The sequence below is a fragment of the Protopterus annectens genome, chromosome 13.part0, assembly GCF_019279795.1.
Source record: "Protopterus annectens isolate FY-2018-M chromosome 13.part0, PAN1.0, whole genome shotgun sequence".
Taxonomy (NCBI): Eukaryota; Metazoa; Chordata; order Ceratodontiformes; family Protopteridae; genus Protopterus; species Protopterus annectens.
The window spans coordinates 226,963,932-226,989,720 of record NC_056747.1 but is presented as its reverse complement, the minus strand read 5'-3'; the positions used below and the strand labels follow the sequence as shown (position 1 = coordinate 226,989,720).

General features: G+C 42.4%; 1 protein-coding gene across 7 annotated transcripts in view; it reads right to left on the bottom strand.

The window, feature by feature from the left end:
* Positions 1–18,156, bottom strand: part of PTBP1 (polypyrimidine tract binding protein 1) — a 241,450-nt gene extending 223,294 nt beyond the window's left edge. For 2 of the 7 annotated variants that reach the window (XM_044053769.1, XM_044053772.1), the window contains exons 1-8: positions 17,997–18,156; positions 12,529–12,559; positions 10,425–10,485; positions 9,993–10,165; positions 9,403–9,549; positions 7,951–8,097; positions 4,438–4,548; positions 50–224 (exon numbers count right to left, since the gene is read on the bottom strand). In XM_044053769.1, the coding sequence (XP_043909704.1) occupies positions 50–224; positions 4,438–4,548; positions 7,951–8,097; positions 9,403–9,549; positions 9,993–10,165; positions 10,425–10,485; positions 12,529–12,559; positions 17,997–18,004 (853 nt within the window). In that variant the 5' untranslated portion in view covers positions 18,005–18,156. Of the gene's footprint in view, positions 1–28; positions 225–4,437; positions 4,549–7,950; positions 8,098–9,402; positions 9,550–9,992; positions 10,166–10,424; positions 10,486–12,528; positions 12,560–17,603; positions 17,845–17,996 lie in introns of those variants that run through there. The other 5 variants (XM_044053768.1, XM_044053771.1, XM_044053767.1 and 2 more) reach the window with 4 other exon arrangements.
* Between the last annotated feature and the right edge of the window lie 7,633 nt (positions 18,157–25,789).

The window sequence follows — 25,789 nt, the reverse complement described above, 5'->3', positions numbered from 1 at the left end:
AAAGGCAAACAAGAAAATTTCAATTTACCTAGGAGTGAGGCTTCCTTACCAAACGCAGCCGCAATAGTCTGATCAATGGAGGGCTGGCCGTCTCCAGAAGGAAGATCTGGCCTAGTGTAGTCCCTACTTTTTTCATTATTGTACTTCACATTTAAACTTGTGAGCTTGGAAAAATCAATCCGCAGAGTGCAACAGGCATTATAGATATTTTGTCCATCAAGAGCCTAAGAAAAAGAAATTACAAGTTTAAACTAAATTAGACAAAAATCACATTACATAAAATTGATAGTGTACAGTGAAACGTTGCAGCCATTACACAGAAGTTAATGCTCCAACTTCAAACTTCAAATTCACAAGCAGAGAGCTACAAAGTAGTCCGTGCATACCCTCACACTAGATACTTCTGTCAGCTAGCACTATATACACGATGCTTAGCAAGTTTGACAGACACCTGCAACAAAGACAAAGCTACCAAATTAAGCCAGGGCATGCATAGAAAACGGTGCCAGTACAAAGGTGAGAACTCACTGCAGTGTTCAGAATAGCTGCAGCAGAATGCCAAGAGGCTAAAAACCATCTGCATATGATAAAGTTTACACCACCTTTTAGTCAGACCAACAGAAAGTGGCCTAGTAAGTGTTCTCACCATAGAGTGGTTAGTCTAACAGGAGAGACAGGAAAAAATTATCCAGTGGACCAAAGGTGGAAGCTTAAACCCTCCCAACATCTTAAACCTCTACACAACTTATGTTCTGTATGAATGAATGATAAAGACATTATGTAGTCACCAACGTTCCATCTGAGCAATTAGACATTTGTCAGCAACCTGTGATCCAAGCCGGCAGCTTACCAAGCTAAGAGCAGAGCTCCAAGCACCTCTACCATACTACCCTGCAATCTAATACTCAAGACTGCAGTTTGCCACCTAACAAATGTGACATCCAATAACCCAAGCCAAAAGGAACCTGACCTTGACTTGTCTGGTATGTGTGTTGAGCCCGATTTACATGGAACCCAAAAGGACAAAACCAGCAAGGTCAGGGGGAAGGAGGGAGGGAAGGTTGTTGACAAATGAAGTCAAACTACTCGGATGGAATATTATGGTGAGTACATAACTTTTATTTATAGTAGTGAACTTCATTTAATCAAAATGTGGGACAGTCCCCAGCTACCCAAATCTTGGGAGGCCCTTAAGGAAGGCTATTTCGCAGCACTGCAGAGCCAAAGGAAACCCTTCTTAAGACACCAAATCTAGTTTAGGAGTAATGAAGGTGCGTGGAAGCAGAGGTAGCAACTGAACAGATACCATATCCAGGGAAACCAGAAAGCAGCTGAAGTAGCCATAGAACAGGTAGAGTGAACATGCACCCCTTCTGGGGCTGGTGATCCAAATTCTCTACAAGCTTGCAAAAATAAAGAGAAATACATTTAGCGACACTTGAAACTGGTTTCCCAAAAATGGTTTAGCAAAGGAAATTAAGCTAATCAGATTTATGGAAATGTTCGGACCGGTGTGTAAATGAAGTTTATATTCCTTTACTTTGAAAATTAGGAGAGACAAATTGACCGATTAATATTGGACTCTGTAGCAACTTTAGGTAGAAAGGACAGGTTAGTCCGAGAGAAACTCTATCCTTGTCAAAGACTAGGTAAGGGTTCAAGCCCCGACTAGCCACCAGGAAGGTAAGGGTTCAAGCCCTGACTAGCCACCAGGAAGGCAGTTTTCCATAAGAATTTTAAGTAAACTCAAATGGGGGCGCGAACAAAGCCTTAAGGACCAGTCAGATCCCACGGCAGAGGATTCTTAATAGGCCTCAGAAGAAAAAGTACCCTTCAAAAAGGTCTTGAAAATTCTGACAGCTTGGGAGCCTGAATCCCCCCCCCCAACATGAAAATGGCAAGTAACTGCCAACCGCCAGCTGTACTCACTGTGGAAGAGCTAGCCCCTTGTTGGAAGAGTTAGCCCCCTGTTGGAAAATGACAAAAAAGGTCTAACCACTGGAACAGTAAAAGGATACAGATTTCTCTGAAGCCCAAACGGAAAAATGTTTCACTTACTATAGACTTTCCTGGCAGATAACCAACGTGCCGCTATCAGGATGGATTTGCCTGGGGAAGAGATAATCGGGAGTCCTAGCAACTAATGGAACTGGAGTAACCAAGCTGGGAGCTTGAGGCTGTCCAGATTCGGGGGAGCAATTCTGGAGGGATAAGATCCAAAACGGGAGCCAAGAAAAAGGATGGAGCTAGATGAGAATGTAGGCAAGGGAACCAAACTGAGGCCAGAATGGTGCTGAGGTTAACTCTACTTCCCAACTGAGCTTACTTTAAAAACTTTTGTCATGAGGAAGTGGGGAATATGCATAGAGACTTATCAGGTGGCCAAGTGAGTCTCTGGGGGCTTCCAGCAATTGGGGGAAATAACTCGCTGCACTTCGCATTGGACAGTGAAGCAGAGATCGCAGCAAGGCTGACCCCATTTGAAGATCTGGTCCACTACATAAGGGTTGAGACAAAAAAAAAAAGATAGCCCTGCTCAATTTGTCTGACCGACACAGAACGTGCGTTGCCATCAGTAAACTGTTGATCGCCCATACCCATACTAATGGCCTCTCGACCAAGTTAAGACCTAGTTCACCTATTTGTTGATGTACCAGACCAGACATGTCTCGACTAGATAGCAATAGTTCCCAGAGAAAGAGGCATGAAGGGCCTTCAATGCTAAAAAGAACTGCTCTCATCTCTAGATACAAAACCGTCTTGCTCAGAGTCCATGTGCCTTGGACAGTCCTGCCTGAGCAGTGCCCCCCCACCCTAAACAGGAGGTGCCTGAGCAGTGCCCCCCCACCCTAAACAGGAGGTGCCTGAGCAGTGCCCCCCCCACCCTAAACAGGAGGTGCCTGTGTCTTGGGGTAGAGGCACAACAAAAAAGGGCACCCTTCTCAATTCCTGAGCTTGAAGCCACCACAAGACTTCGGTAGAGACCACTGAACCTGTAACTTCCAATGTAAAACTTGTATGCAGACGAGCACAAGGAATGAGGTTTACAGCCGCTGCCATGGACCCTAGAGCTAAAGACCAACTCTGCTGGTGGCACGGGGGGGGGGGTTAGAGTCAAAAACCCTGGCCTGAAGGGTCCACTTTCACTCCTATGAAATCTAGGATTTGAACAATCCCTGGCTGGTACCAGTTGATGCCTGGTGGAGGCAGTGAGAAGCCAGTCATCCAGGTACAGAAAGACCTGAACCCTCAAGTGTGCCGCTACAACTGTCATGACCTTGGTAAATACCCCTGGGGGTTGTGGTGAGACCAAGGGGTAGGACCCTGAACTGGTAATGACTAGCTAATAGCAGAACATGGAAGAACCTACTGATCCTGCCAATACAAATATGGTAGTATGCATCATTGAAGTCTATCCAGCACATCCAGTCTTAGTTCTGTAAAATGGGCAGATTGTAGAGTGAGCATCACAAACTTTTCCTTGGCAACGGACAGGTTCATTGCGGATAGGTAGAAACTGGCCTCAAGTTCCCCATCTTTTTTGGCACCAAAAAGAACCTGGAATAGATGCCTGATCCAGACTGGTCTGGGAGCACTGGCTGGACTGCTTTTTTTCTAGCAGCTCTCACCTCCAAAGCTGCCCCCCCCCCCTTGAGCAGGTGGGATGTCTGGGAGGCATCCTGTACAAGGTGGGTTATTAATGAAGGGAACTGAATAACCTCTGGATATATTGTTCAAAGCACCCAGAGATCTGATGGACTACCATTGGGGCTAGGTGCCTCAAGAAATGCCAAACTGCCTCCAAAGAGCAGCAGTCTGGCAACCCTCAGGGCTGCAGCTCAGGTAGATCGTTCCAGTGACCCTAAGTGTCAGTCCTCTGCCTCTGGGCTGTCCACCTTGTCCTCTGCCTTGGCCCCACCCCATGTTCTGGGACTGCAGAGATTTTGGGCCATCCACCCTGCCCTCTGCCTCGGGGGGGGGGGGGGGTTCAGAGTGTTCCAGGACTGCAGAGATTTCTTGAACCAGCTTTTTGCCCCCGCGGTTTACTGGAGAAAAACTTTTGGAAGGTTAGAGAAGTGGATCCAGACTGCGGACTAGCTTCTGTCCACTCTGGAAGAGCACATATGAATACACTGGATCTGTGCACCCAGGCTGGGATGATATAAGCGTGAGGAATAGTCCTTGTACACAGAAAAGCAGAACCTTAAAGGTAAAGAGGAGATGCAGATGGAGATCTTGCGTCATGGAGAAATGTATAGCAGAAAATATGCAAGGGAAGGTATGCAGTGACTGCAGAGTTGCTTGCTACAAGTAGATTAGCAACTTGATCCATACAAAAAAAAGTACATCTGTTAAAAAATGCTGGCTTCTGTGATGCAATTGTGCGACATTTCTACAAACAATTCACTACACACAAGTTCACTCATCCTTACTTACAAGTTTAGCATGCTGAGCGCTCATTGGATCGGAATACTGGAGAAGAGCCTGGAACTGGTTGTTTTTGGTGAATGTTATGATTTTCAATACTGTACCAAACTTGGAAAATATCTGTTGGCAGAAAAACATGTGCATTTTTTTCTTTTCACTTCTATAGCAAGACTTTTGGTATAGAGTTTGATATACACAACTTTGCTTGTAATTTTACAATGTTTTTAAGTTTTGCTCCAACTATATCAAACATGCATTAAATGTTTTGAAGTCCAGTCTGTGCAAAGGTAAACAAGTCATTTCCAACTGCCAAAATAGAGTTACACAGCCAGTTCAAAGCCATCAACACATTAAGTAGAACACCTCTAAGCAGTAGAGGCTTTCTGCTTTGAAATTAAGAGCAGCTTTTCAAAGTTATAATTCAGTGCAGATTTCTCCACTAAGGTCACATGAAAATTGGCAGCTGTCCAGCACAAGAGAATACAATCTCAGGTGAAAGCAACAAAGAAAGCTACACCTACAAGATTTGAGGAAGACATACAAACAAGTACAAAACCTAAAACAGGAAGAATGGAGAGTATACAATCCTCCAGTTTAGACAAATTCCTCATTTGGTTTGACTGACTAGATGAGAGCATATTAGGTTCATAGGTTAGTACTAAGCTAACTGCCCTTTCGAGACATTTTAAGCTTAGCCAGTTATCCCTTGTGAGACTCAAACCCCTGCACCTTGTGTTTGTAAGGCAAACACCTTAACCATTAGGCCACCCTCCCAACCCTTCTGAAATAGTCCCAAGAGAAAGCATTTGTTGTTGACTATGCGCCAAGGCAGTCTGGATGTTTGAACTATATTAGTAAATACCAGATTTCCCCACTGTGGAAATAGGTAGGGTGTGTGTGTGTGGTTATTTAGACAGAAATTGAAAATATCTTTGAGGGAAACCACATTAAGCCAATCAAGTCCCTCTCGAGAAGACCAAGCTAGACTTTGCAAGTGGGCAGCAAAGAGAAACCAAAGCAGCTGGGAATACAAGCCAGGCAAAGAAGAATCATTGTAGAACCGAAAATCCACTGCAATGCAGGGTCAATGCCTGTGCTTCAATACTGAGCAGAATCCGGAAGCATTACACTGAATCAAAACCCAAAAGGCCACCATTTTCGGGTATCATTTTAAAGATTCTTAAAGTTAGTCTTAATACAAAATTACTTTTATGCAGTTGAGAGGCTAGACCCCAAAACCCTTTGTCAGGATGGGGTGCTCCAAGATGTGGTTTAACTGCTTTGAGTTTCCTCCACTAAACAAATATGTTTAGGTTACACTTTTTGATTCAGCGAAGGTGACAGCTCTATTTAAAACTTTGCTGATTCCAACATTTTTAGTTTACATTTACCAGAAAGTCCGACTGGACCCAGGGCCATTTTCAGTGGAGGCCCAGAGATAAAGTTCCACATTACAAAACATGAGTAAAAAAGTAGAACATACATACGGCACATACAGATTACATACATATATGGCTTTTCACTCTGGTCCACTAATGATTGGCAGTTTGGTGTTGAGTTGCCAGCACAACCTTCAAAGGCATGCCTATTCAACACATCTTTCAAACACCCACTCTACCGCAGAAAGGACATGTGGACTGAGAAGCTTGTGCATACTGTACCCAGACATTTGCTTGATATGGATTAGCCTGGTGGGTAGCATGAGCATAGCCAGTTAGTGCTACTTGTTTTTGTCCACTTCAGAGAAAAGCTCTACAATTAGGGAATGTGGCCTTAAGGTCAGACTATTCTAGAGATCGTGCTTATTCTAGAAACAAGGGTAGGATGTGGACAGAGCAAAAGGGTAGCGCTAACAACCCAGCTTTTTATCTAGTTTAACAGATTAGTGCCATTACTTAAAACAGACGCTGTTGCCAGTTTCTAATAGTTACACAGTACCAGGACAACGCAAACAGAACAAGTAGTTGAATGAATAGGACTACTTTAAAGGAAAAATCCACCCTCTTAGTTAACTTAATTTCTTTTCCTAAAATAGGGTTCCAGCATTGTGTAGGTACCAGAAACTAGCCTGCGCTCTTACTTAATTCCTTGCATTGAAGTCAAAGGGAAAACGCACCTTTCTTAAACTCAACTTCGCATACTTGGCGGAGAAGTTAAGTCTCTACTTTCATGACAGACAGTTAAACTTGTAGCTTGCCCAGTCAGGTACTGCTGTCAATCTTAGATTGGCAACTAACTGTGCTAATGTCAGAACACAGCAGCCGATAAAGCTGTGGAGCGACTCCCCTTCCATACCAAAACAAAGCAATTAGGTTAGAGGTTTGAAGGCAATTATCAAGTCTGACAAGTTTACATAAGCAGCACAGTATCGAAATACTAACCTTTAAGTGTACATTAATAGTTTACACAAAAACTAAAATGTAGAGAAATCAGAATATTTTCTTGCAAGTATCAATGCATTTACCATTCAAGCCTCAACCCCCCCCCCCCTGGGAGTCAGGTGCACGGATACTGTTCATAAAAAGGTGTTTGATGCCTTGTGACATCCTTCCAGATGGGGATGCATATCAGGTACATGTGGATCCATTGTAAGATTAGCACTGACCAAGTCAGTCTTAGAGTGCAACCATAATATACAGCCAAATTTTTCTAATAAAAGGGCACATAGTAACTGTTTAAATGCATAGATGATTTTGTACAAGTGTACTTTATACAGAAAAGTGTGCATGCAGTGTGTACATACAATGAAATAGTTCAGTTGCATGCATTGACAGAATTCCAAGGCATTGGTTTACACAAAATGTAAATGGAGCAAGAATGACTAGCATTTGTAGTTCTTGTGCAGTTTAACGCTTGCCTTTGAAAAGCATTCCATTAAAAGATGCTTTTAAACTTCAGTGTAAGAGTAAGATTTTTGTGCATACCTACATCTGAATGTACCTGAAAATATGGAAGGCACAACTATACCAGAGAAAGATGGCCCAAACTTAGATGCCTCATTTCCATAACAGACGTGCCCAATTATATTTTGTATAAAAAAAATCACCTTCTGCTCCAAATCCTGTGAACAGGTGCATACTAAAGATGCTGTACACAACACTGACTCACCTGCAATTCAGCCTAAGCCACAAACATAAGAGCATGCAGTTTTCAGTCGTGCCCCAAACCTCAGCAGAAAGCTTATTTTCTGGCTCTAAAGCCCAGAAAAGTAGTTGACTTGGGGGGTGCGACAACAAATAGCCAAGTGTGGTAGAAACCTAGTGCTCAAAACAGCCATAAGCCCTTGCAAAACTGCTAACAAGCAATACTATTAGCTCAGACTTTTGCTCAGTACAGCTTTTAAATTGCTCACAACAGAACTGGTGCTACAAGAATCAAACTCCAGATGCTTTTTTTCATTACAAAAACTTTACACAGAGTTCAATTTGTCTGAAATTCTTATACAAGTGGGGGGACGACAAGTACATGCTGGTAAATGCTCAGGTTAGTGACCAAACCAATACTTCCCAAAAATATGCTTACCTGATGCAGAACATCCAGAGTTACTGGATAGAAGAGATTTTCTACAATGATCCTCAAAACTGGACTCTGACTAGCAAGACCCATACCCGAATCCAGTCCTGATGAGGACTGGACAGAATTTACTGCTTGAAGGGCAGCCTGAGCACGCTGGAAAATAAAGGATTTTTTTTAAACACCAATCCTAATAATGAAAGTATTCTGAAAATAAGCTGCTGCTCACCCCAAGTAATGAAAATTTCACCAACTTAAGCAAGCACTGAATGTGCCCACAACAGTAAAAACAGCCCAACTGAAAATAGTTAATCCAGTCTGCAGCACTTGGCATTAGAAACTTTCAAGCAAAGACACCATTACTTACCGTCCATAAGCCAGATCTACCTTCACACCATTCCATGGTTCTTTAACCATATCACCCATTAGATAGCCAATGAACCCACTCAATCCCTGAAGCTGGCAGTAATTTGGACTAACCAGAAACCAGTCCATCCAAGACTACACTACATTCAGCTGAGAGTCCATGCCTAAGCAGCACCACCTCTACTTTGTATTTATGCAGCTGTTTGGGTTGACTTGTAGAATGGAGAACTGAAACTTGTCAGCATTCCTACCTCCAGCAATCTACACTAAAGTGAGAGACTCAAAAGTTGGCTACATAAGTTACCCTGTTCAACCAAGGCTCTATGAAACATCTGGATAAAAAAAATAAGGTAAACCAATATTGCAACATCCCTGAAACTTAGTGGGCTTTCCCCAAATGTGCCAAGTTGCAATAAAAAAATTGAGAATCAAGAAACCCATCTACTGGCAACTGGATAACCCTCCCAAAATACCACATTTTCTGTATAGGCTGCAAGTGGGCTAAAAACTGCAAATCATGTAATAAAGTGGAAACAGGAAAGCACTGGAAAATGAAAACCTGGAGTGCTGGTGGACTGCACAGGCATGATAACTGTTGACTAGTCTTTCAGCTTTTCTTGGGTTGCCATAGAAAAACTCCAGTCTGCTAATGAATAGCAGCAGATTTTTATGGTGCCAAGTTGCCAGCCTGACAACCAACCTTCAAAGAAGACACACCCATTCACACGTGCATATACGTGCAGGTCTTTTAGAAGTCACTACCACCGGGAGGACATGCAGACTCCCCCACAGAAGACATTCCAGCCGAGAATCTAATGGGAAAATCTCTTGGCTGTGAGGAGACTATGCTAACTGCTGCACCACCGCGGCAAAGAACTTTAATACATCAAACTAAAGAAAAAACATAACAGGATTCAGTGTGTTCTATACCAACACCCTCGTCCAGTAATTCAATAAACCAATTATCCATGATTTACATTATGGACTATGCCATCACTAACGACAGCAACTGGCAAAAGACTCCCAAATCCTGTCACATGTAGTCCACACCTCACACCACAGCTAACTTGTTAGAAATGTGAATTGTATACATACCGCTTGATTCGGGGAGTTGTCAGTCTTCAGCTCCTTATGATTAGAGAACTGGATAAATATGGGCTGGTTTCTCAACAGTGGAGTAACAGTGCTGTAGTAACTCACCATTGTGTTAGCTGCTTCCTCTGTGTTCATTTCAACAAAAGCCTGTAATGAGAAGTTGTCAATTTTCCACTAGACCTGAAGCTCTGAAGCCATACATACCAAACTCTTAATGCATTCCAACTATGCAAAGCTACAAAAGTTTTGACCAGCCATACACTGATCTTTTGTAAGGTCACCCATAAGTGCTGCAGCTCTTCAGAAACAAATAACAAAAAGTAGTCAGTCTAGACACCACTCTACCAAGAAATCCCACAGATCAGGTACAGCTCTCTCTGGCATGAGGACCCAAGTCATGAACTGCCACCACGACTGCCGGAATCAATTTCTCCCTACTGGTCATGAGAGTTGAACTTCAATACCCCTAACCCTCAAGGCAATGTACACAAGCCTGACCAGTCTTAAAACTCCACTGGCAGTCCCACCTCCAGAAGCACAAAGATTTCACATTTCCCTAAAGATAAAAAGGACTGGAAACTGAATGGTACCTGATTTTTTCCTTTGAGCATGAGGAGATTTGTGACTTTTCCAAAAGCCAACCCCAAAGAAATGACCTCTGCTTCAGTGACATCCATTGGAAGTTTACGAATATGAACCACTCTTGACGGCGCTCCAGCACTTCTAATATCTCCCTTAAATTTCTTGCTGTCATTCCCATTGACTGAGGGGGAAAAAAAAGGGAGGGGGAATATTACTTTCCAGGCAGACCATAAATGGAACTGAACATGCAGCAGGTATTCCCATTACATTTTAGCACAATGCATTTAGGAGAGAGGCATAAAGGAAAGTGAGAAGAAATCTCAATGCCCAACCGCTTTCTGGTAATGTACAAAAGTGAAGGTTCAGAAAAATCTCAAAAGTAAAAGAATTCTAGCCCAATATACTAGACAAACATTTTCCAAACTTCACATGTTACTGACCTGAAGACTGGCTGTTCATCTTAAAGGGTCCGTTGGAAAGAAAGAGGTCGTCAGATCCCCGCTACAGAGGAAAAAATTGAAGTGTTACATGAAGCGACTTCACACTGGCTAATACAGCATATTGTCCATAGTCATTTGATTGGAACTATTTGTCTCATCTCCAAGCTTTAGTGTCAGAATGTGCCTCCCCAAAATTAATCTTAACAGTGCACTTATCTATACATTGTGGTCAGAACTTTCATTGGATGGTCCAGTAAACTTGCTACTGGTGTGTTTAGCATGCATCTCCCAAGGATAAGCTACAAGGATAAGCGACAGGGAGAGATAGTCCCAGCTATATTCTTGGAAACAGTCTTGCCCTGGTCATTAAGTATGGTACCACAGGCAAGTGTCTTTCGCCTTCTGCAGTATTCACTTTAATTGCAGCAACCACAAGTTTAATTAAGCCTATATCCAACAGAAAATACTACCCATAATACCCTGCACTACACTCCCTATATAAAAGAGAAAAAAAAAAGCAGCCATACATTTTGCAGTACCAGCAACCAACAGATAAGGTAATTACAGCAGCCTGCAGGGCTACACAGGGTGTGAACTGTATTCTACTCAACTTATGGTAGCGATCTCTGTAGAGAAGCCAAATTCATTCTGACTCGTCTGGCATCCCTGGCAAAGGTCAACACCGACAAAACTGTTAGTTTCATGGATGCCTGGTCTGGAGGAGGTAGTCTGAGTGGGTGAGAACCTGGTTAACAAGTCAGTATCCATTGGGGATGAAGCTGAGGCCATAAGAAGTGGAATCATGTTTGTCAGGGCCATACAGGAACAATGAGGGTCACCCTGCTCTTGCACAGGCCACCACATGTTTGCAAATTTGTATGATCCATATCTTTGTATGGTGGAAGAACATTGTTACCTCTGAACTGTTGAGAATCTGAAAGTTTACACACTGGGCCATTAGAACCATCAGGATCAAAGCAGCCATGCACCCACAAGTATTGCTGAGGGAGACTGGTGATGAACTTGCATTACCAACAGATATGAGTTAAGGAAAGTTTTATAATCTTAACAGAATTTATAGGCCGCAACCCTAACATTTATTTGCTGTGCAGGTCATAGCTAGCATTTTGGGAAGTTTACTATAATCCTCTACATCCAGAATAGTTGAGAACCAGGTCAGGTGGTGCTAAAAATGCTCTGTAGTAGTCATGGTCCAGATTAGGAAAAATCTTGGATCCCTCAAGAAGTTGCAGGCACACTACTACCACTGCAACACCCTGGGGGCTTTGGCAAGGCTGAATGGTAGGACAGCGAATTGATGAGTGGCTCCCAGTAAAAGCCTGCAAAATCTCCTGGACAGCTTTTAAGCAAGTGTCAGATCTAGACAGTAAATCCAATTATACTCCTCCAGATGGTATTTGTGGTTCACCTTGCATTTGATCGAAGAACCTTGATGAGCAATAGGAAAAATAGGACTTTCAGCAGAAAAGGGTATCCAAATCAAAAGGTCTCACATCTAGCAGTTTCAAATGGAAAACAATATTAGAGGGAGGACTGTAGAGAATTGCGGGAAGGGGGTTAAGGGCCCTGGTATTGTACAAGCTTTTCAGTTGGTGGCAAGGTCAGATCTTGTAACCCCCATATGTTGAATTGGATCTTTCAGTCCCTATACTGACCCAACTTTGGGCAAGCCACAACAGTTTTGTACACCCTTAGAGAACCTACAATGGACATGAACAGAAAAAAAAAAGGACCTACTGGCACTTCTCACCTTGTGGATCTGCGCAATGCAAAACATCTTAAAATGAAAGTTCACCCCCCCCCCCTCAGCGTCAGATTTCCAATCACTGAGTAAAGAATTAGGGCACTCAATTCAGAAATCATAACACCAAACTGACAACACTCAGTCATCCTATCTAGCTCCACTAACCTACCTATAATGCAGATGGTGAACAAAACTGTTAAAACTCCTTTCAATTACAAAGGCAGTGTGCTAGTGAACAAGACTAGCAATGCTGCCCCCCCCCAATATATGCGCACATCATATGCAAGGTGGAGGAAAATTCTTTACTACAGCACAAAAGAATTAAAAACAAATGCTTACCTTGGTGCCAACTCCCAGTTCCTGGACAATGCTGTGGAAGGAAAGTGAGAAATTATTCAGAAGCAGAATAAGCATGTACATGACCAAAAAATCTTCTGAACTTGGGACATCTTAGTATACCCATCAAATTGTTGCCCATTTTTTCAGTCTCAAATAAAACCCATTCATTATCTTCACACACTATCCTGCATATGAAGTTGTACATTGCTTTTAGAACGAAGACTGCGCCCAGCTTAGTATTTTTTAAAACCAGAAACTCATTCCAAAAGACTCTGCAGATGCTGTCTCATCTCCAAAGGCTACCATTACTCAGATTTCCCAAGTTCATCCCCATACCTAGTCAAGTGCTGCCTAGATCTATAGACTACAGTTACCCCAACATTGCCCTCTGTACTAATGAGGGCATTTTGGGGGTGGCAAGGATGGGCAGCTCTTTAAGAACTTTACAACATCTGCAAAGTTAAAAGATGGCATAGTAAAACTTTATACCACACCTACACAGACAATACAGTTAACTGGCACCCCCAAACAAAGCAGACTGTTTTAGTGATACGAAATCTATAGTCTGTTCCGCAAGCGTTTCTGGTAAGTGAAGACAGACCTTATAACCTTCAGAATTGCATGGTAATATACCTTGTTCTATCAAATTAAGTTGCTAATAACTCAAATCTGTCCCCATTCGGACATGTTCGGACATGTGTCCACTACCGTTTGGATCTGCCTGGATTTTTTGCTAAGTTAGAGCGGGTTATTGCGAGGTGGGGTCATCAGTGTCATTTTCTGCTACATGAAATTAAATATAACATGTTAAGAAAAATGTTCTCTATATACTGACTGCACTCAAACCATTTGAATAAAAAAGCCTTATTACAAAAAAAGTCCATCATATTAACAGGACCCAGTTTTACTATATCTTCTGGTTAAGGAAGCCCTGTCAAATTCTTTCAAACAAAACAGGTTGGCTACTCTAGCACCCCAAAAACACCTCAACTCCTACAGTTTAATGATTTTTAAGAACATTCTAGTGTTAAAACTGCCAATTTATGAGCACAATCATTTAAACACTTGCATTTTACAACAATGCGACAGTCTCAAGTTTTCCATTCTTACTACAACCTGGATACCAGGATATTCTACCATGGCCTTGCTACAAAACAGCAGTGCAGACTACGCATACCTGCTTTGAAAAAGCAACTGTGCGTTTCTTTAAATTAGGGAGAACAGCACAAACTGTTGGATTAAAACACATGCGATGATCACCTGACCTAGAGATCTAAACTTGGTGACTCAAAACATTGAGAAATGTCTCCGCTCACCTTCTTTTGAATAGGTGTCCTATTCATGTTAAGCAGAGAACCAACAGAAAACAGCACAAATATTTTAAGTCTGTTAAACTCGCACATTAGTGAGATTAGGGCTTTTGCCCTGGTACCTGCCAGAACTTCAGTTAACCCATGCTGGACTTGCTGCATGCTGCTTTGGCTAGTCATTCACCATGTTGGATTACATGCTAAGCAGAGCCCCTCCACTGCCCTCTTCAATTGCTACCGGGATCAGTGGACGAGGAACAAATTCAGAATTGGGGTAGCACTCATGGTGCTTATGGGCATATGGGATCTGTAAAATATTCAAAAGCGAGAGATACAAACCTAAGCCATCCTCTTGCTCCTAGGGCCATGGGTTGACTAAAATCAGATTATACTGGCTATACTTGAAAGAGCTCCCAAGCCACTCACCTAGTAATCTAGGAACCTAATCAACTTAAGTGCGGGGATGACATCTGCCAAAATATTTACATCTCTTACTGGATGCAGTATTAACTAATGTATCAATGTGTGGGAACGCTACATGTACTGAATACCTACTACACCTGGCAACATTGAAGTGCATTAACCTACCACAGTTTGCATGGGAATGGGCGCACCCGCCATAATAGACATGCTGGAGGGCAGGGATTAACAGCAATGTGCTGTGACACAATGCAAGTGTAACAGTAAATCAGTGTCATGTAGCAGAAACATTACAATTAAGAGCATTTAATAAGCACAATGACACGAATCACCTTTTCATTCAAATGATCCACAAGCATCTTGACAACCAAATACTGTTACGAAAGAAAACACATTCAAAACTAAATTGGTGTTAATCGTGGTTGACAGCTCGAAATAGTGTTGTTCCTCGGAGTAATACTCATTTCATATTACTTAGTAATAAGTCATTTACTTTTCACTTTAACACAAAGAATGTGAAATACATTGTGTTAATGTCTTGCGTTAATAGCACTAATTTTAAAAGGTTTGTGATATTAATATGTAGTAAAGTGATATAGCACGAAAAATATTTAAAAAACTGTTTAATGGCAAAATATAGATCTAAATGACCTTGTGTTCCTTCAAAACGGTGGGCGGTGCTGCAGTCAAAATGGTCACATGGGTTTGTGTGGGGCATACTATACACTTCAATTTCGCCCTGTATCTTGAAGTGTGAATGCGACTGAATTAGTGAATGACAATATCGTATTACAGGGCAAAAAAAAATGTCCGCACTACATCAGGACCTCGGCCTACAGAAGGGTTTGAGGTACCCTTATAATTAGAACATTTTCACCACCTTTCATTCATTATACAGGGAATGAAAGCATGCCGATTAAGGAGCTTCATACCTAAATTCGCTGTAAAGTCATTGTTGGGCCAAGTATTGAACTTTCTAACTAAACCTGGTTACCTACTAGTTAGTAATGATTAGTAGTATACAACTCGCCATTGAGAGCAGGGATCATGCGGGGCGTATGTATGACAGCCACTTGGTTTGAAAGGAAACCACGTTTCCCCATATTTAAATCGGGGTCAATATTTGAAAACTGATTATGTAAAACGATTTGATACTGTATTGGTTAACCATATTGGTTCCTCTACTACTCTTGCAAGAGTCAACCGTCACACTAGACATTAAAACAATGCAAAAAAAAAAAAAAACGCGAAGTGGCAGATTAACAACTTCACCGTTTACCAAACGGTGCACACCATGCGTGCTCGGGGCGGGATTTGCTACTGCGCATCCTGCGAGGTACTACACTTGGAGATTACCCAACTTCACCGTTTACCAAACGGTGCACACCATGCGTGTTCGGGGCGGGATTTGCTACTGCGCATCCTGCGAGGTACTACACTTGGAGATTACCCAATTTAGTTTGCAAACAAGTGCGACTATCAAGACTATTTAAAATGCGCCGGGCGAAGCCCAGCACTGGAAATCACCAAAAGTTCAGACACTAGCATCTCAGACAATTCACAACTCCACAGCTGAATTTACAGCGGACATAAAAATCAAAATATCAATACGCCACTCCTAATAAACACCAACTAATAGCCATCGTACTTGCCGACACCCAGGCAAAACCCTCAAGTTACGCAACACCCCACGAGTGCTACAAGGCTAGAACACAGGATAGGCTCTCAACCCGTTGAAGCTTTTCAAAGTCAAGTTGAACTCAGTAAACTTCCGCAAGACACAGACTAACGCAATTCTACGAACAGCAAATTACTCAAACATTATAAACTAATGAGTTATAGTCCTAACGACAAACTCAAAATAAAGTGAATTGATCCGCCACCTTAGGGGGAACTTCGTTTTACGTCAGCCGACCTTACTTTCGCAACGGCAATTTAATCGTACACTATTCTTTATACAGTGCTTTGTCATACGCAAGAAATTCTCTCCCGGTGTTAACCGATGAGAGGTAACATGTCCCATTCGTGCGACGCACTGCTAAATGGTTTTGCCCCGTTGGGTAAAATTGGTTTTGCCCCAACGGAAGAGATCAGAATTACCATAACGCGTCACAAGGGGAAGCTGTGAGAAGGCCCCAGAGCCGCTCACTTCGAGAAGGTAAAAAAATCTGGAAACGTTATTATAAAGTAAAGTCCAACTCAACTTGGTCTAAATTAAAGTTTCCACTTTACACAAACTCTGGACGTTGTGCCGGGGAAGACGCTATTCTAGTTGGCTGAGAATAAAATTTCCAATGAAAGGGGTATGAGGATAACTTGTTGGTAACGTTACAGCGCTCCCAGCTCACTTGATAAGAATCCTTTCGAAACTAGGAGCCAGCACGTGCCTACACTAATTTGGGTTTAAAACAAACACTGGACAAGTACAAGCTTTACAATAGTTACTATAGTATATAGAATATTCATTGTAAACCAAGATACCAATGGAAAAACGTTTACATGCGTTTATCCTGACCAGTAAAACTAGAAACTCGCAGATTTGGTTTGATTTATACAAATAGACAAAAGCAACAAGTGACAGCCGCTCGAAAACTACCTTAAGGGGGGGCGCGCTACATCACGCTATTTCTCGAGCTAACGTAGACAGCTTTGAGAACTCAAATCTCAAGACGTTAGTTGGAAAGAATAAGGGGTTATCTACATATACTGGAATACATTACACACTAACCCTCAGTCGTTGCCACGTGCACAACGAACAGATTAATACGTATTTCCTCCGAAACAAAAATGCCCCCCCCCCCTAAAAAAAAATACCATGGGCAATTAAAACAGTCAAGTCAACGCAAACAAATAAAAATTAAGACGATCTCTACAGCGATCAATAAGTGCCTCTTGTGTAGGCCTCTTAAAAGTACAACTACGTAAAAACCACCGCAAACTTGAAAACAGCGCTGCCCATTAGAAGCAAACGCATCTCAAAATGTCTGCTCCTTAGAAACTGAAAGACAAAGACTGCCATACCTTGGGCAAACACCTCAAGCGCACCGCGCCCAGCTATTAGCGTGTTCGGAAATTCGTCAGGTTCCTACCGTCCAAACAGATAATTAACTTCACACATTACTAGTATCACACGAGTAAATGAAAAGTGAGAAGCACTTTGTACGAAGTATGCAGAAGATACATACCGCAGTAAAAACCACAAACTTGCTTCACCGTTTCTACAAACGGTTAAACATCGCGATGTGGCCTACTAACCCTTCTAAATCAAGGGACACTCCATATAACTACTCACTCTACATATACACTTCTATATTCCTTATAGATTTGGGGTCCCTTTCTACTTACCGAAATCGATCGCGACCTGACATCGTAAACGGATACACTAACCACGAAGAGCGAACACACGAAATTATGAACAAGCAGGCCCCTAGTACAACAGTGCCACCGCAAAAGAAAAACTTCTAATATAAACAAACTCCAATGAACCCCGTTACACAGTCCTAACGAGAGAAAAAAATAATAATTGTAAGGATAACGCCACCCCGGTTAACGATATTTTTAACGCAGTGTGTATTCCACCCTAGAGACCAGCACGGACGTTCTGGCCGATCAGCTCCCTTGCCACGCGCGCTAAAACTCTCGCGGGTTCGGCGGACAAATAGGAAAGTTTAACGATGTGGGGGCGGAGTGGACACGCAAAAAAATAAACTTTAACGGAAAAAAAGTGTTGCCACTTACCCGTCCATTGCACAACAAAACTTGAAGAGAACGAAAAGCGATGCGCCAGAAGAAGGAAATTAAAGTGCTTGTTTAGAGTCTATATACTTCGATCGCAGGGGAAGGAGGAGGTGACATACAAACGCCAGGGAGGGTTCTGATGAAAACGCACAAAATGGCTGAAGTACCACTCTGAAAACCGCCACTGATCTGTTTTTCTATTGGCGCGAGGGCTTTTGTAGGTGGGATTACATGAGCAGTGTTAATGCTTATAGGGCAAGATTGACAACGTTGCTTGATTGGGGGGGAGAGGGGGTGTGGGTGTAACGAATAGTAGTAATAATTTCCAAAGATAAGATTAGGATGGGAAGTTTTCTGTGGTAAACCTGCATTGCAATTAGAAAGTACAGCAGTGTTTTTCTTAATAATAAACTTGGGTAACATTTGGTGGAAGTCAACTTAGCAAACGATTTTGGTGGGTTCTTAATAGTTTACGCTTAATCTTGTAGTTGTTCCCCGTGGTGTGCTTAGCGCTCTTTGTTTTTATGTTTGTTAAAAAAAAAAGAAACAGCACGTCTTTATTACTCTTACATTTCGCGCAATCGAAACATCACTGGGCCTTAACACGAAAGCTGTCAAATCTAGGTCGGATGGCCCTGCAACACGTAGTTCTTTTTCCCTGTTACTCGGTTATATATACTATAGTTGTTTTGGGCTAGGACAAGTAGCACGTGAGCTCAGCGGGCAAAACTTTCCCTTCTTTGCCGCATGTGCTAGAATCTTATTGTAGCCTTCAGCACTATTACATGGAGTTGTTTTACTTCCTTAATGACTGTCCGAAGTAGAATATAACCTAGTGATATTTGCGCGGCATTTTAGTACAGCATGACACAGAGTGAATGGCGATAATCTGCATGAAAATGGTTGAGTATAGCAAAGTTTAGGCAAGACATACAATTACAGAACTACTTAGGAAATAATAGTTCTCACCATTCTCATCCAGAATCAGGAAGAAATATTCGCGTTAGCTTGAAAAGTTGACAAGAAAACGCGAATTAATCTGCGCGTTCCAAAATAATTTTCACACACCCCGACCATTTTTTTTTGGGGGGGGGGGTTAGTGAATCGAGCCAACATCAGAAGACGTTAAGAGATCTGAACACCCATAATCGTATCATTATGTGGACATTTTTAAGGAAGGGGCTACTGTTTTTGTGGTGTGCAAGACCACAATGTATGAGTTTGGATCAACAGTCAAAAGCGCTAAAGGTACATTCTGTTAAACATTTCTCTGTCTTTCTCTTTTGTGTAAATCACTGATGGTTCCAAAAACTAAACAAGTATTTGAAGCCACAAAGGTTTCTTAGACGGCTCAAGCCCTGTTTACAGCTCAGATGGCTCAAGCAGCTGACGACAGCGGCATGGGGTAGCTGTGTCCATTACAGGGTGGGGGTAGTTACAAAGGAGTTCCCTGTGGTCAGGATTGGCCTTGGGTCAAGTGGTGCCATAGGCAAAGGGGCGCCACAGAGCCCACCCACACCACCTGGTGCCCCCATCCTGGTCTGTTCACCAAAAAAAATAAATTCACACCATCCTGCTAGAGTGGTGCCCTTGGTGGCCGCTTAGTACGCCTATACCTAAGGTTGGCTATGCCTGTGGTGATTCTTGGTAGATGCAGTGTTGGCGTCTCAAAGGAGGGGAAAAGGTAGTGGCCATGGCTGAGCTGTCATGGGTGTGGAGCACTGGGTAGGAGTGCTGTCCCTCAGCCCACATCATTTTGGCTACCCTTAACTTTTCCTGCCTTCTGCTTATATGACTGTGCCTATCCTACTATACTAAACCCATCAGAGAAGGCAAAAACCTGAAAAATGCTCTGGGGAGAAGAATGGAATTCCTTCTTGACTCGTACTGTGATTGCCCCTGTGGATCAATGAGCACCCTGCCTACATTCTAATCTGATCCTTGCTTGTTCCTGTAAAATTGTCCCCTGCATTTACAAGAGGGTGCATCAGTGTAACTGCACTTTTTTACCACTGACTTTCGGTCTTCCCCTCTAACCCTCCTGATTTATCCTGTCCTTACCTGATTCTAGCCTTTTACTTCCACCTCCTTCCCTTCCTTGTGAGCACTTGTATCTGAGCTGACCCCCCCCCCCCCTTCAGATAAATGGTTACTGACTGCAACCAACGTATCACACTGTTGCCTGAGATTGGATACAGACAGCCCTTCCACCCAGTCATTAGCAAACCTCCTTACTTTAAACCACAGTTTTGTCCTTACCTGTTCTTTTTCTTGCTGTTCAGCTATACCATATTTACAACCATCATACCTGTAGCCATTGCAGCAGACTTTCAATTTATGTGTTCTGTACTACTGTCAACACATACAGCAAAACAAACTTATTGTGGTTTAAATGGCCACAATCATATGTTTATTGCCAGTTTTCATAACTATGTGATTGACAGACAATTATTCTAGGATATTTGCGCAAAGCAGGAAGTTCAGGGAGAGCATTATCATAGGTTTATATCACATAAGTGCTACAAGGCGGGTAGGACTGTCAATATCTGGCTCTTCAATGTTTACATAATTTACACAACAATTTAAGCTCAAGCATATTTTTCTGAGGGCTGCTTTACAATCTGCCAGTGGGAGGTGCCATGCTGGACAGTCCCTGGTGGGTCCCCTGACCTACTCTGGGGACTTGCAGCTGGTAAGTCTTGTAGCCTTCCCCACATGGAAGTTTGGCCTTCATTACATTTCCTGTATTTTGCCACAGGAGGGGGGAAAGGTGACATCTCACCCTTTCTCTAAGTACAGCTCTAAACTGTTGAAATCCTAAAACTGAATTAGATATTCATCAAGGTTCCAAAAGATGCTGAAGACTGGGAGGGAGGTCAACAGGGGCATGTACTGACTTGAACAGGGCATTTTTTAAGTACCATTTACTGTTATAAAACTAGCATATTTATGATATACATTGTATATACTGTGAACTACAGTTGTATTGAGTAATTCCACAGAAATTTCATGCCAGATTTAGAAATGGAAGCTATTGCCTTTCCTCACCTCATTCCTTGTGTGAGTGAGATTCATACTTTCACCTGAATGTAGGTCCTTTGATTATACTGTTCATACCCATGGTACACGTGGCCTGTGTACCAGGAACCTGGGTGATTATAGAAAAGGAGGAGGAGGGATTAACAGGCCACATAAGTAAAATACTGCTTTTAAGTTGTTTTAACAGTTGGATTCATTGTTGATAAACTTTTTATCCCTGCAAGCAGATTGGTTTTGGTTTTGATGCATCTCCACAGTACTATTTTTCTGTGTCTCTCTTTTTTTTTCAGTTGCTTGATAGTTATTGTACATCAGCTATGGATCTTGATTTTTGTTAGAAAAGGTAGGAGTAATATAATTACTGATTTTATCATATGATTTCATACACATACAACTCAAGACAGTTGTGGGGAGGATCATAGGTTGGTACTAGGCTATCAGCCCTAGGGCCTATACAAGCCTAACCATAACAATTCCCTGGCTGTTTCTTCCCACACTATTTACTTCCCTGGACCTCTGTCTAGCAGGGCAATTGACGCAATCCACGGGGTGAATTTCCTTTCTCCCATCCAATCATCAAGGTTCCTTTTGAAGAGGGCCAAAGAGGCGCTCTGCATGACATGTATGGGCAGTCTATTCCAGAGTCTGGGGAGTCTATTTATGGCATGTCTTTAGGATGTACAGGTACACTGGACCACCTGACAAATGTCCATTTACAAGGAGGGTTTGCAAGCTGTATACAGAAGGCTCTCAAGATAAAAACTGAACTGAAGAATCAAATACCGTGAAGCAACAATACTAACAGTTGCATTGCAGTTAAAAGCTTTAAAGGAAAACTCCACCCTCTCATACAGTTTAACTCAATCCTCAGGTTTCTTTTTTCCCTACAGTATGGTTCCAGTATTGTGTAGGTGCCAGAAACCTGCTTGTACTTTTTAAAACTTTCCATTTCTTTGCTTTGGAATCAAAGGAAGGAAAAGCACACCGACTTTTTTTAGTTTAACATCTCACATACTTTGCAGAGGAATTTGTCTCTGCTTGCATGGCATACCATAGGCACTGATTGGTCTGTACTTTACCCTCTCAGGTACTGCTGTTATTCTTAGATGGGAAGTTAATCCTGCTAATGTCAGGAACACTGCAGCTGCTATAAAAAAGACAAAAAGCTGTGGAACTTTTTTCCAGTGCTTTTACTGCAGAGAGGAGGAGAACTTAACACTCTCATTTCATAGCAAAACAAAGTGCAAATCTTAACATCTTTAACTCTGCCACATCCAGCTGAAACTCCTGCCTTTTTGTCAATGCCACTGTCTCCAACCCATATAACATAGCTGGTCTCACTACCCTCTTGTAGACCTTCCCTTTCACTCTTACAGGTACTCGTCTGTCACAAATCACTCCTGACACTCTTCTCCACCCACTCCATTCTACCTGTACCCTCTTCTTCATCTCTCTTCCACACTCACCGTTACTCTGAACTATTGACCCGAAGTATTTAAACTCATCCACCTTCGCCACCTCTACTCCTTGCATCCTCACCATTCCTCTATCCTCCCTCTCATGCACACACATATATTCTGTCTTAGTCCTGCTGACCTTCATTCCTCTTCTCTCTAGAGCATATCTCCATCTCTCCAGGGTCTCCTCCACCTGTTCCCTACTCTCACTACAGATCACAATGTCATCTGCAAACATCATAGTCCATGGGGACTCCTGACTGATCTTGTCTGTCAACCTGTCCATCACCATTGCATATAAAAAAGGGCTCAGAGCTGATCCTTGATGTAACCCCACCTCCACCTTAAATGCATCCGTCACTCCCACCGCAGACCTCACTGCTGTCACACTATCCTCGTACATATCCTGTACCACTCTTACATACTTCTCTGACACTCCTGACTTCCTCATACAATACCACAACTCCTCTTTAGGCACCCTGTCATATGCTTTCTCTAAGTCTACAAAAACACAATGCAACTCCTTCTGACATTCTCTGTACTTCTCCATCAACACTCTCAGAGCAAACATCGCATCTGTAGTGCTCTTTCCTGGCATGAAACCATGCTGCTGATCACTAATCACCACTTCCCTTCTTAACCTAGCTTCCACTACTCTTTCCCATAACTTCATGCTGTGACTGATCAGTTTAATCCTTCTGTAGTTACTACAGCTCTGCACATCACCCTTATTCTTAAAAATCGGTACCAAAACACTTTTTCTCCATTCCTCAGGTATCCTCTCACTTTCCAAGATTTCATTGAACAATCTGGTTAAAAACTCCACTGCCATTTCACCTAAACACCTCCATGCTTCCACAGGTATGTCATCTGGGCCAACAGCCTTTCCATTCTTCATTCTCGTCATAGCTATCCTTACTTCCTCTTTGCTAATCCATTGTACTTTATGATTCACTATCCCTACATCATCCAACCTCTCTCCCTCATTCTCTTCATTCATCAACCCCTCAAAGTACTCTTTCCATCTCCTCGCTTGTGAGTATGTTTCCCTCATTATCATTTATCACCTTTACCTGCTGCACATCTTTCCTAGCTCAGTTCCTCTGCTAGCCAATCTGGACAGGTCCTTTTCTCCCTCCTTAGTGTCCAACCTTTCATACAACTCTTCATATGCCTTATCCTTAGCCTTCGCCACCTCTCTCTTTGCCATGCACCTCATCTCCTTATACTCCTGTCTACTTTCTTCATCTCTGTGACAATCCTACTTCTTTGCCAACCTCTTTGTCTGTATACTCTCCTGTACTTCCTCATTCCACCACCATATCTCCTTGTTGTCCTTCCTCTGTCCAGATGTGATACCAAGCACCTTTCTAGCCATCTCCCTTACTAGCTCTGCTGTAGTTACCCAGCTATTTGGTAACCCTTCACTGCCACCCAGTGCCTGTCTTAACTTATCCCTGGACTCCACCTGACAATTACCCTTTTTCAGTTTCCACCATTTGATCCTTGGTGCTGCCCTCACACTCCTCTTCCTCTTCTTGATCACCAACGTCATCCTACAAACCACTATCCTATGCTGCCTAACTACACTTTCTCCAGTCACCACTTTACAGTCTCCAATCTCCTTCAAACTGGCCCCCCTACATAAGATATAATCCACCTGTGTGCATCTTCCTCCACTCTTGTATGTCACCCTGTGCTCCTCCCTCTTGTTAAAATACGTATTCACCACAGCATTGTCCATCCTTTTCACAAAATCCACTACCATCTGACCTTCTGCATTCCTTTGTTTAACACCATACCTACCCATCACTTCCTCATCCCCTCTGTTCCCTTCACCAACATGCCCATTGAAATCTGCTCTAATCACCACTCTCTCACCTTTGGGTACAGTCATCACCACTTCATCCAATTCACTCCAAAATGTTTCTTTCTCATCCATTGCACACCCAACTTGTGGAGCATATGCACTAACAACATTCATCATTACATCATCAATTTCCAGCTTCATAAACATCACTCTATCCGACACTCTTTTCACCTCCAAAACACTCTTAGCATACTGTTCCTTCAGAAAAACTCCTACGCCATTTCTCCTCTCATCCACACCATGATAAAACAATTTGAACCCACCTCCGATACACCTAGCCTTACTCCCCTTCCATCTGGTCCCTTGCACACACAATATACCAACCTCCATCATATCAGCTAGCTCTCTCCCTATATCAGTCATACTGTCAACATTCAAAGTTCCGACCTTCACTACCACAGTCCTAGCCTTTCTCCTTTCTTCCTGCCTTCGGCCATGCCTTCTGCCTCTTCTCCTCCTTCGGCCAACAGTAGCCCAATTTCCGCCAGCACCCTGTTGGCTAACAGTACTGGTGGTGGTCGTTGTTAACCCAGGCCTCGACCGATCCGGTATGGAAATATTTACTGGTGTCTGCATGAAATGATTTGGCAAAGTTTTACACCAGATGCCCTTCCTGACGCAACCCTCCCCATTTATCCGGGCTTGGGACCAGCACAAAGAAATGCACTGGCTTGTGCATCCCCAGTGGCTGGGTTATTCTACATGCTATATACATTTTTATTTTATACACACACACATAAATATATATATATATATATATATATATATATATATATATACACACACACACACATATATATGTGTGTTTGTCTGGACACATATATAGTTACACAAAATTTCCATTTTGTTTAGTTTTTATTTAAAGGACATGAAGTACACACACAGACGTATAATTTGCTTCTCTGTTTTATACACACACTCATATGTTTTTGCACACTTGTACTTTATATATACATATATGGTTTCACTTTACAAGCTCGAGATACTGAAATCTCGAATTTCAGTATCCCAAGACCAGAAGAGCGAAAGTGCAGTTGCTTGAAACTGCATATTGTTGAATGCTAGTTTGCCGAATCCGTAGTAGATGTGTGTGCTGTTTTTTCCCAGTATGTTGTCACTTTAAGGTAAGTGGTTTCCTGGTAGGAAAGATGGTGGCCGACATATAGTTATGTTCTGAGGGTTAGGTAGGTGTACAGTTTTTAGTGTTTTGTGTAGGAATGTGGTTTGGTGTAAAGTTTTGGGAACTTTTAGAAGTTAGGGTAGGTAGGAGTGTGTGTGTGTGTGTGAGTGTTGAAAGTGGTGTGTTTTTGTGTGTGTAGTGTGTCTGTTTATCGTGAGATAGGTATAATAGTGTGGAATGGGAGAGTACTGCTCGTTACTTTAGGTTTGTTTTTTTTTTTTTTGTGTGTTTGTGTGTGTGTGTGTGT